The 12879-nt window shown below is 41.6% G+C and overlaps 1 protein-coding gene across 1 annotated transcript in view; it reads left to right on the top strand.

The window, feature by feature from the left end:
* RHOJ (ras homolog family member J) overlaps window positions 1-3174 on the top strand; it is a 102160-nt gene extending 98986 nt beyond the window's left edge. Inside the window, exon 5 of the mRNA XM_023231996.1 lies at window positions 2208-3174. Coding sequence (XP_023087764.1) covers window positions 2208-2354 — 147 coding nt within the window. The 3' untranslated portion in view covers window positions 2355-3174. The remainder of the gene's footprint in view (window positions 1-2207) is intronic.
* The last annotated feature ends 9705 nt before the right edge of the window (window positions 3175-12879 follow it).

Here is a 12879-nt window from a genome sequence, read left to right as displayed (position 1 = left end):
CCATAAAACATTTTCAACATTCAACATCTTTTTCTTTTGGTATCTTCCTTTGGCTCATACAGTAACCATTCTTGTCAGGAAAAAAATTTAAAGTGCGTCATCTCTGTCGGAGAAGTTAGGAAATAGTCTCTGGGCCCAACCAAAACCACTTGATTTGATGCTTAGTTTTCATATTTGTGGCCTTCGAAATAAGTGGGCAATTTCATTTCATTAACTGTCAACTTGACCGGCTTCTTACAGAGCTGAGTGATAGGGGTCACGGTTACTGTCACAGAGCAAGGAAAAGAACATGTATCAAGAGACCCAGATTCTAGGTCTATTTCTTTCACTTTCTAGTTGAATGCCCATAAGCAATTCATTTTACCTCTCTGGGGTTATTCCCGCTCTCTTCTAAGCTAAACCACAAGTTCATTTAGTCCACATATTGCAAACTGGCTGGCTGCTGCCACATATATCCCACATCAGTGTCTTGCTTGGCCCATGGTAAATATTTCATAAATTGGTAAATAGTAAATTTAAAAATCCAAATTTCCAACTCCTCTTGAAAAATACAAAAATGGGCAACAGTAAACCAATATCACCACTTGGAAGCTGATAAAACGGCACACTCTAGAGGGGCATGTGCTTTACCGCCCAGCATAGTCCCCACCTCTCCCTACTGTCTTGCACCAGCCCCACTTTATCATTTACATAAGCTATTGGGCAAAATAGGCCTATGATTTTGCTACCTTGTTTTAGCCACTTGTCTGCTGTGGTTTCCAGGCACTCACCATTTAGCCAACCTCTTCTGAATCTGCTTTAATTTTACAAAGTGATTCTTAAAATGTGAATCAAAATCTAAAGCCATTTCTCTAGATGTCCTTAACAGTAAAAGGCCAACATCACATCATTGACTCTTCCTGAGCTTATGAACAATTAAAACCGCAGATCTTCCCAAGAAGCTGACTGCTAAATACAGTCTGCACTGGTCTGTGATTTTTAAATGAGAATCTGACCTGAATTTCTATATTTCTATATTTCTCATGAGGGGTTTTGATTATCAAACACACCGTAGTATGAAATCATCAGAATATTTAAAATGAAGCCCTATGCAGAAATACCTTATCATTTATATAGACTGTACACTGACAAGGAGGATGTCTCTGGCATTAAATGTCTTTTATGATTATTGTTACATGTTTTATTATTATTGTTACATGTTTTAGTGGGGTTTTTTTTTAAACTTTTTTTTAAAAATATGCCTTTTAAAGTATGTTAAGGCTGGGTGCAGTGGCTTACGCCTGTAATCCCAGCATTTTGGGAGGCTGAGGTGGGCAGATCACATGAGGTCAGGAGTTAGAGACCAGACTGGTCGACATGGGAAAACCCCGTCTCTACTAAAAATACAAAAACTAACCCGGCTTGGTGGCACGTGCCTGTAATCCCAGCTACTCGAGAAGCTGAGGCAGGAGAATCACTTAAACCCAGGAGGCGGAGGTTGCAGCAAGCCAAGATAGTGCCACTGCACTCCAGCCTGGGCAACAAGAGCGAAACTCCATCTCAAAAATAAATAAATAAATAAATAAACAAATACATAAATAAAATGTTAAAACTAAATAATAATGCCAGTTGGATATTACCTTGTTGAGGTATACCTTAAAAGAGGTACATTTTAATCAAGAATGACCTATAAAACCATATCACTCACTCCCTTTCTATCTGCTTTATCAACCAAGCTGACACTTTGCCTTTTATCATACCAAAGGAGATACATTTCACTTATACATGATTTACACATTCTGCCTACAAATGAGAGGATATGAAAAACAAGATCATGCACCCCTGTTCTTCACAAAACGTATTTAAATTATATCATTGGCTTTGAATTGTCTCCTAATTTTTTAGATCTTTATATTTTGTATATTCTTAGGAATAAATGGCTATGGATCAATTTCAGGATGTACTGCTTTCCAGAAGTGATCCACAACCATTTATTCCTAATAAAGGAATGTAAGAAATACAAAAATACAAAAAAAAAAAAAATAGGATAACAGATACAAATTGAAATGCAAAAAAAAAAAAAAAAAAAAAAGACAAACATAATCCAAACCACCCCACGGGCTGTTTGTGGGACAGGCAGAAGTGAGTGCTTGTCTGGGCAGCGAGTTGGTACCACCGTGCTGTTCTTTTTTTTCTCTCTCATGCCTTTCTCTCTTTTGCGTTTTAAGATCGGAGCGCAGTGCTACTTGGAATGCTCTGCTCTGACTCAGAAAGGTCTCAAAGCGGTTTTTGATGAAGCAATCCTCACCATTTTCCACCCCAAGAAAAAGAAGAAACGCTGTTCTGAGGGTCACAGCTGCTGCTCAATTATCTGAGGTTGTCCGGGACCTGCCTCCACCCCACCCAGGCATGAGAATGGCAGCCAATGTCTGCGGCCAAGCTCCAGCCAAAAAGGAGGGCACGATCAGAAAGGAATTCCCTTTGCACGGAGGCTTGCCCCTCCACCCTGTGAGCCCTCCCAACACAGCACACTAGTCAGCCCACTGCCACAACCTCCCTGCCAGCCAGAAGCATCCGAACTGCACACTCTCTGAGAATGCTGGGCCTGGATTGCAGACAGTGCCGCTGCTGATCATATCAAAAACAAAGTCAAAGGCCATCTTACATTTTACAAATCCCCAGCTCATGAACGCGAAGCTGATAGGAAATCACCCCAGGGAACCCGCAAAAGAAAGTTGGTTCCTCTCTTGGTGGCCTTACTTGATGTTTTACAAAACTTGGGACTACAGTACTAACCTTTTTTTCTGAATCTGCTGTTCTACCCATGTGTCTCACATTCATTTGTATTATATCAAGAAATGTACTAATTTCCAGTTTACTCAGGCCTTACAAATCCATGCCAAATTAGCCTAAAGACAAGGCATTTTATATTCATTTCTATTTTCAGCATGTTTCTACCAAAGCTATTAGAATCAACACGTACCTCTGAACGCCTGATTATAAGAAGACATGAGAAGACTTTAAAAGTTTTGGAAATTTACAGAGCCATGATTTTTGAACCTGATTGAAAGAAAACCATCTGAATTGTTGCAGGTCCACATTTTTGCCAAAGATGCACTCTAAAAATGCTTAGTAGTGGCCTGATTTTTTTCCATATTATATTGCCATGACAAACTAAAAATGAACTGTGTTTAAGAATGTAGTATTTCTGCTTTTCATCCAAGTTGATTGGGGGAAGAATATGGCAGGATCCATCTTTTACAGTATTGTGTATTCAGTAAAGTGGACGTTCCTGCTCCTCCCTTCCCCCATTGCATGCCCTCTTCCTCCCTTGATTTCACTTTCTCTCATGCCCAGATCCTTTTGTTCTCCCCAGTTATAACCCAGTTATAAAAGAAAGACCTGAGCATAAAAATACATGTTTAAAAATACCTAAAGGTAAAGGAAAGTGTGTTAATTTTTCTATTTACTTCAACTGAAAGGCTTCTCAGCTCACCCCATGTAAGTTCTCATTCCATGTAAATGACATTTTCCAGTTACAACTGGTACTGATATTGCATCTCTCTTTCCTTACTCATCCTCCCAAATGTCTTTGTGGGAGCCATATCAGTGGATACCAAGCTCTGTATCCATTTGTCCCCTGCCCTCCACGATGTGTGACATAGAACAGGGACTTTGGTCCTGGGAAAGCAAAAGCTCACAGTAAGGAATCCTGTGCCAAATCATATACAACAATTCCAAACCTCCAGGAATGTTTGTATCATAGAGCGAATTACTTCCTGCCTTTTCATTAGCGCCTATCAGGGCTTCTAATTAGTCTACTTGCTTATAAGTGCCCTGGAATCATCCAGGTAGGAGCTTAATTTTTTCAATTGCATGAGCAAAGTGCTTCTTAGTAGTATGAAATTACAGCAATTTTAGTTTAAGACTTTCCAGATTCAAGCTCCCACTGTTGGAAAAAAACAGCCTTTCTAATGTCTTCTGCTACTGGAGTAAGCCCTTAAGAATTGCATGATAGCCAGGCACAGTGGCTCACGCCTGTGATCCTAACACTTAGGGAGGCTGAGATGGGTGGACCACTTGAACTCACGAGTTCGAGACCAGCCTGTGTAATGTAGTGAGACCCTGTGTCTCTATAAAAAATTAAACATTAGCCAGTTGTAGTGACACACACCTGTAGTCCCAGCTACTCAGGAGGCTGAAGCAGAAGGATCACTTGAGCCCAGAAGGTAAGACTGCAGTGAGCTGTGACTGTGCCACTACACTCCAGCCTAGGTGACAGAGCAAGAACCTGTCTCAAAAAAACTAAAAAACCCTACATTTCAAGTACTATTTCCCTTCTCTCCCATCTAATTGCTAAACATTTTCTTTCATACACATACACTCCACTGACTAGAAAACAGGAGTTTTAAGTCAAAGCTTGACATTTAGAGAAAACAAGGACTTTCTGCCTTTATAAATGGAAATCAACTGTGTATGAACTATAACTCTGCAGAGGTGATGAACTCATCCTTTACAAACAATAATGAGCTTTTAGTCCTGTAATAAATGAAATGTTACTAGGCAGCTTTGTTGCATGATTGCATAGTTACATCTTGCTAACAGGCCACTCGTTTCTCATTGACGTGGATGAAAAATTGAGAGCAGTATGTTTCCAGGTGTGTGCACTCGACAGGCAAATAGCTCCCCAGGTCATCACTTCCCTAATGGGCCACAGGAAGTAAGCTGATCATGATGGGGAGATCACTCTGTCACCCAGAACTAGCAATAGGCTCCCGGGGGTCTTAGGAGCTAATTACTGAATAAAACAATCGAGAACAAAGCAACCTAAATAAGTTAATGTCATTCTGCCAAATTAATCAGTTATTCCTTGTTTCACAGCAAGATCCAGTTTGTTTCACTAAAAAGTGTTTTCTGCTATAAGATTAAACTGTCTTCTGAAACCAAAAATAAGAAGAGACATAGAGGCCGGGCGCAGTGGCTCACGCCTGTAATCCCAGCACTTTGGGAAGCAAAGGCAGGTGGATCATGAAGTCAAGAGATCGAGACCAGCCTGGCCAACATGGTGAAACCCCGTCTCTACTAAAAATACAAAAGTTAGCTGGGCATGGTGGCGGGCACCTGTAATTCCAGCTACTCAGGAGGCTGAGGCAGGAGAATTGCTTGAGCCCGGGAGGTGGAGATTGCAGTGAGCCGAGATCATGCCATTGCACTCCAGCCGGGGCAACAGAGCCAGACTCCATCTCAAAAAAGAAAAAAGAGACATAGAAATTTGAAAAAGGATCCTTTAATGGTCCACACCATCTTTCAAAGTCCAGAAGTGGCAGCTGATACCCATTTGAAAGTAGAATCCTAGCTTTTCAGAGCTAGACAAGGCCTCAGAAACTATAGCTTAATTCCTCATCATACCGATGATAAACTCAGACCTAGATGGGTAAAAAGAGGCGTGTTGTAGCAGTGCTGGGACAGATCTCAGTTTTTCTGCTTTCCATACAATCCTCTTCAACCCAATACTAAAATGTATTCATTATCACACATATTAAGCTGGAGTTTTGTAGCCATGTTATTAGAGTTGCAACTGTTTATCCTATAGATTCCAGCCACATTTTAAACACATAACTTCATGTAGTTAGGCCACTAAAAATAAAGAAATCCATCAAGCTAGTAATACACTAGAGAATTTGACCTACATACTAAGATACCTGAAATCCACAGTATACGGCAATTTAACCCCCATCTAATAATGGCTCAATCAAGTAGCTAAACATATTTATTTCACTCGGATGGTTGGTTGGTTGGTAGAACGAATGGACTCCTTAGCCATTTTGGGAACACAAAGGACTAGGACACAAGTCAAAGCCACGTCCACAGTAAGAAATCCGGGCTGATTTCTGCCAAGAAAAGTTACAAAGAATGCAATTACCCACTTGATAACGTGGGTAAATTTCGACATAAAAGAAGTAATGGATAAAAAGAAAGAAAAATGAACAATTGCTGAAGACAGTAATTACAGCAACCCTAAACCAGAAAGCACTAAGCCAGGAAGTCAAAAACTAAGTCATACACATATGACAAGGTGCGGGGGTTGGTCCTGAGACTTCAGTGAGAATATGTCCGATCAGGATATGCAAAGAACCATTTGGAAGATTTCTAGTTCATAAGAGAAGTACCAAATGAAGTGGATGTGACCATATGCAATTTGCATAGGACCCCCAAGGAGGAAACCGTATGACATGGTAGTAAAAAACCAATCACAACTACACTCACAATTTTAGGAGAAAATAAAACTAAACCCAGAATTTGAAGCTAACAACAACAACAAGAAACTGTCATTATTTAGGGTATACGTTCCTGTGGGCAGTACCTTGCAAAGTAGAGCATCTTCAAGAAGAAATATTTGACTTGAGGTAAGGCTTTCAAGATTGCCATATTACATTCATAAAGGCAAACTCATCCTTGAGACCAAAGTGACAGAAGATTAGAAATTAAGGCTTTGCTTTAAAGAAATGTTGGCATCATGCTGGAAATTATTATCCAGCTACTTACATGTTTGTTTTTAAATCCATCCCTATGTTTAGCTGCCAAAATGCAAACTGCGCATTCTGTCTCAACAGAGAGCACCACAGGTCACCAGCTATTATTCTCCCAGGAGTCATTGAGTAGGCTGCCCAAGTACACATAAGGAAACTCAACAAACTATTTTCATTTCAAGGACCATTAGAAACAGAAAGGAAAAGAGAAGGTCAGGGAAACTTAGTTTCTAACAAAGGAAGTGAGGCACTTTGAAAAAGAAAATATTTAGAGAACGGAGAGGAAGCTAAACCCAAACAGCCAAAAGGCACAGCTGACGATTATTCCAGGAAGTTGGTAACTCCTGCCTGGTCTCTAGAAGCACAGGAAGAAAAGGACCGTTAGTGTGAAGAACACTGGATGGTTCTAGGTATCCAGGTAGAGCCAGTCAACAGGGCTAACCATGTGATAATCCTGGGCAATTCCACCTCACAGTTCACTAAAAAACAAGCGAAACCCTGGGCAAACCCTTTGGGTCTTTAATAGTAATGGAGGACATCACCCTCTCACTTTCTCTGCTTCTACACAGCAGGCAGTCAAGGAAAACTTGCCAAGAGATATGAGTGAATAAATGATTTTGAAAGTTTCATCGAGCAGGAACATGAAAAGGATGATTTGGGGATAGCTGGAAGGATAGTTACTTGTATGAATAATATTTATTCATCGTCAGTGAGATATTTCTAAATGGAAAGATTGTATTTAAAATGTACAACCACAATAACAGAAGAAAAAAAAATGCAAGATAAAGCAACAGTTCATAGTGCCACAACGGTCAACAAAGACCAGCAAGGAAATTGAAGCACAAGTTCTACTCAGCAGCACTTCAGCCATCAGAAGCTCTGCCGTGCTATTTTGCAGATCTCTTTCAGTTAGGGGAGGAATGAGTCAAAGAGGGTTTGGCTGCTCTGTGAAATGGTGACATTCAAGTTCAACAATAGTTCTTGGCTTTGAAATTCCACTACAGGAAATTAGAGTAAAATATGCACCATTAATCTTGGTCACAATCTATTTTTTTTCTCCTTAGAGGATGTCAAAAAACTAGGGTTGCTTCAGTGTGTGCGTGCGTTTTAAATATGTTCTACTTTGATAATTTCATTTTGTTCTATGAGTTCTGCAGTGACTCAGAAGCTCCATGATACTATAACTGGAGTAATTTTGTTGTATTTTTAGCCATGTTCTCCAAGCCTCCCAGTATATCTGTGATCTTTGCCGAACAGAATCTGATCAGTGTTATAGGGGAAATGACGTGTGAGGCTCTACAAGGAGAGGGTCTCCAGGGCCCACACCTGGGTCATGCCTTGAGGTAGCCTCAGCACACTTAGCCGCCTAGTGATTCTGTGCAAGTCAATCTCAATCTTTTGAGCTTACGTTAGTTCTTTGGGGAGAAAAAAAGATAGAAACAACTTCTGAATAGGGCAGTGTGTTTGGGGCAGCTTTGTGAATACATATCTAAAATTACCTCCATTTGCCATTTTTTTAATCAATTTTTTTCAAGCAATCAGATTCTTTTCTCCTACAGGAGCTGTGGGCAAGAAAGCTGATGAATTCTACATCCTTCTCATCACCTGGTTTAAATTGTTTTCTGCTCTGAGTAAACAGTAATTACTGTTTAAGTACATCTCAGCAGAATTTTTGCAACAGTTCATGTTCCTCCTAATGTAATCTCTGCAGAGGAAATGATCGTCGAGGGAAGTAGGCTGACCTGCTCACAGGATGGCGTACTTACAATCTGCACCTTATGTAATGGCGATTCTGTGTGCCTGTGTCATAATTATTGGAATATTATTTTATGTGGTTTTTCTTTTTTTGTTTGTTTTTTTGAGACGGAGTCTAGCTCTGTTGCCCAGGCTGGAGCGCAGTGGTGCAATCTTGACTCAGTGCAAGCTCCACCTCCTGGGTTCACGCCATTCTCCTGCCTCAGCCTCCTAAGTAGCTGGGACTACAGGCGTCTGCCACCAGGCCCGGGTAATTTTTTTGTATTTTTAGTAGAAACGGGGTTTCACCGTGTTAGCCAGAATGGTCTCGATCTCCTGACCTCGGGATCTGCCCGCCTCGGCCTCCCAAAGTGCTGGGATTACAGGTGTGAGCCACCGCGCCCGGCCTATTTTATGCATTCTTTAACATTACAATTTATTTTGTGCCATGTTCTGACTTTTAAGTCATTAAATCGTCCTCTGTTCATATTTCTGGGTAATCTGAGGGTGTCTACATCTGCCATTCCAGAAAATTGCCTTCCCCAGGCCTCTGTTAGAATAAGAAATTGTCCAGCCCCTTGTAACTCAAAATGTGGCCTGGGAACCAGCAGCGTCAGCCTTACCTGGGAGCTACCAAGGACTGTGGAATTTCAGGCTCAACCCAGACCTACTGAATCAGAATCTGCATTTTTAAAAGGACCACCAAGTGATTTGTGTACACAGTGAAATAGGGGAAGTACTGGTCTCTGAGATAACCAAGTTCATCATCAGTCTTTATATCCAAACAGATAGCTGCCTAGCGAAGAACCATCAACTTAGCCTGTCTCTCAGATGCTACCTTTTGAGTATTCCCTAGGCTAACATTTGAGTTGCTCACATTTACTGGATGAATAAAAGGGCTGTCAGAAGTCTTTTCTTTTTCTTGTCATGTGCAGCCCAGCTGCAGGAAAGGAATATGCATATTTTAGAATCAAAAGCAGAAAAGCAGCATCTGGTTTGCTAGATCTGCTAGATCTAAAGTAATTCTGTTCTGAAAGTCTTTTTCGTGTTTATTAGGGTGAGAAAAAATGCTCCCCCAAAATTATTTTCCAAGAAGGCATAAGAAAGATTCATGGTACATGAAGTTTTATAAACTCATGAAATAAAGATAAAACAAATTTCTGAGGCATGAAACTTTTGGTAAAGTTTCTGTCTTCATTGCTTAAAACACAGAGCTCTAGATGACAGAAGAAGGGTTGATTACAAACAACTTGTCCTCTAAACAGGACACAGACGCATGCCAGAGACTTGTGTTATTGCCTTCAGCACAGATCAGAGTTTTATTAACTTTCTAAACATATTTTTACTAAACATCACTGGGGACCATGCTTTGTTCTCCCTGCCCACACCCCACCCTGTGTATAAGAGCCCTTTAAAAATTATACACAACCATGTACAGCAGCCTATCAACTTATTCAAATCCTATTGTTGCTGATGAAGTTCTGAAGGCAAATCACACCTACCTTCAAACAAATCAAAAAAATACCACAAGGGGCGGGGCACGGTGTCTCATGCCTGTAATCCCAGCACTTTGGGAGGCCGAGGTGGGCGGATCCTGAGGTCAGGAGATCGAGACCATCCTGGCTAACACGGTGAAACCCCGTCTCTGCTAAAAATACAAAAAAAAAAAAATTAGCCAGGCGTGGTGGCGAGCCCCTGTAGTCCCAGCTACTCGGGACGCTGAGACAGGAGAATGGCGTGAACCTGGGGGACGGAGCTTGCAGTGAGCCGAGATCGGGCCACTGCACTCCAGCCTGAGTGACAGAGCGAGACTCTGTCTCAAAAGAAAAAAAAAAAAAGCACAAGGACCACCTGTGCGCTTGTACCTGCAAATGGCCTAGCTAATTTTCTCACTAGGATGTCAGTGATTCGGTCCCACAGTAAGGACCCAATAGCACTGTGCAGGTGCAGTCACTAAAGGCCTACCTCCTCTAGGAAGCACCAACCACCTCCGTCTTCCTGCAGCAGGCTTCACTTTACATTTGCAGACACAGGGCTGACGTTAGGACATTCAATCAGGTGTTCCTCATGCTCCAAGCAACTGGAACCCACCTGTGTTCCAAGACTACCTTTCAACTGAAAAGCTTTTAAAGGCCAGACACAGTGGCTCACGCCTGTAATCCCAGCATTTTGGGAGGCCGAGGCGGTTAGATCATCTGAGGTCAGGAATTTGAGACCAGCCTGGCCAACATGGCAAAACCCCATCTCTACTAAAAATATAAAAATTAGCTGGGCATGGTGGCATGTGCCTGTAATCCCAGCTACTTGGGAGGCTGAGACAGGAGAATGCTTGAACCTGGGAGGCAAGGGTTGCAGTGAGCCGAGATTACGCCACTGCACTCCAGCCTGGAAGACAGAGAGACTCCATCTCAAAAAAAGAGCTTTTAAACTGGGACAGCTGTCACCTCTGGGAGCCACTCGGCTAGCCAAGGCAGCTAACATTCTTGGGTTTCAGCAAATTCCAAAACAGAATCTTACCAAAGATTTTTTTCCTTTGTTTGTTTTTTTTTTTTCTTTGTTTGGACAGAGTTTCGCTCTCATTGCCCAGGCTGGAGTGCAATGGCATTATCTCAGCTCACGGCAACCTCCACCTCCCAGGCTCAAGCGATTCTCCTGTCTCAGCCTCCCAAGTAGCTGGGATTACAGGCAGGTACCACCACACCTGGCTAGTTTTATCTGTTTTTAGTAGAGATGGGGTTTCTCCATGTTGGTCAGGCTGGTCTGGAACTCCTGACCTCAGGTGATCCGCCTGCCTTGGCTTCCCAAAGTGCTGGGATTACAGGAGTGAGCCACCATGCCTGGCCGATTATTTCTTTTTACTGCAAATGTATCCCTGATTTCTTCCTTATTACCACTGATGCAAGCAGCCAAAAGGGCTTCTACCACAGGGGCCTGCCTATCTTCCTACAGCCTGCCACAGCATGGCACTCCAACCCAGCTACTTCCTTCCCCAGGCCACAAAGGAAAGTCTATTTTATCCTCTTCAAAAAAAAATGAACAGGAGAAAACTGGTATCAACAATCCATTTGCCTTCAAGAATCCATTTACTTGCAATCTTAAAATGTTTAATTCCCAGTGCCTTTACTGCAATAGTAAAATAAATTCCCCATCCGGGATAACTAAAGACCTCTCTGCATTTGAATAAAAACATTTCTACTGAATGAGGCACACTGAAATGATTAAGTGCTGAAGGAGAGAACCCTCCCCGAACCGCCCTTGCTCAGAGCCCACTCGCTTCTCCTTCCTTTGCAGCGTAGAGATTGGCATGGGTACATTTATGGTACGTCAGTTCCTTTCGGCTTTGACCTGAAGTTGGCTCAGATTTGGTTAATGCTGAAATTTGCAGCTGATTTCAATCGGACTTTGCTGCTCGTTAATGAGTTGACATTACAGTGGGGAGATGTTTCAGCATTTGCTCCTTGAGCTTGCTCAAGCAGGAGCCAAAAGCTGAACAAGATCTTCCTCTTAAAAACAAGTCCAACACATTTTAAAAGAATGGATAGTTTAATTCCACTCAGTAAAACTGGTCCCCCCAAATATTTTAATTTTGATATGCAGATTCCAAGAAGAAATGGAAGATGGGAGGTTCAAAACAGTCTGGAAGCTTCGATCATCGGACTGTGATGGCTCACTCCTCCATGTTGGGTCACTTGAAGACTTTTTTTTTCTCCTGAGACAGAGTCTCACTCTGTTGCTTAGGCTGGAGTCCAGTGGCATGATCTCAGTTCACTGTAATCTCTGCCTCCCAGGTTCAAGCGATTCTCCTGCCTCAGCCTCCCGAGTAGCTGGGACTACAGGCGTGCACCAACAAGCCCAGCTAATTTTTGTATTTTTAGTAGAGACGGGGTTTCACCATGTTGGCCAGGCTGATCTCGAACTCCTGATCTCAAGTGATCTGCCTGCCTAGGCCTCCCAAAGTGCTGGGATTACAGGCGTGAGCCACCGTGCCAGGCTACCACCTGACACATCTTTACATGAGCAACATAGTAAAGCCGAGAAAGCATGATCTGTTCATGTATTTCATGTAGAAAGAACTTGCAAACTAACAGGATAAAATGTTTAAGTGCATAATTCCGTATGTATATACTTCCTTGAGATAATAACTATTAATAGTTCATCAATATCCCTTATTGTGTGTGTGTACAGTTTATTTTCAGTAAATGTTCTTTCAAATGATTTTAACTCATATTTGCAACTTGGGGATAGTCACATTTATTCCTTGCTTGTAATTCTTTGAAATCACCAAAAGAAAACTACTATTCTTATCTTGGTATTATTGATATTCTTTATTAAAGTAAAATGTTTTTTGTCTTTTAGAGAAAGTCTGTTTGGTTTTGTCAGGGGCGTGGGGAAGGAGGTGTTTGTATTTTTGGCTTTGTGTGACTTTCCAAAAGCCCCAATGGCTCACAATCAAGGTCAAAGCATATAACTAACTGTTCTTGTGTATCAGGAAGCCTTTATTAAAAAAAAAAAACTCAATTATTTACTATGCTAAAGAAATTGTACAGCCAGAGGAAATTAAGGTCAAATATAAAGCCAAAGAGCTTGGAAAGGTTTATTTTATTTCTGATAATGAGGACCTGGAAAAGAGAATAGA

Source organism: Piliocolobus tephrosceles, chromosome 6, assembly GCF_002776525.5.
Source record: "Piliocolobus tephrosceles isolate RC106 chromosome 6, ASM277652v3, whole genome shotgun sequence".
NCBI classification, from domain to species: domain Eukaryota; kingdom Metazoa; phylum Chordata; class Mammalia; order Primates; family Cercopithecidae; genus Piliocolobus; species Piliocolobus tephrosceles.
The sequence above is the reverse complement of the archived record's forward strand: the minus strand, read 5'-3'. Positions and strand labels throughout refer to the sequence as shown.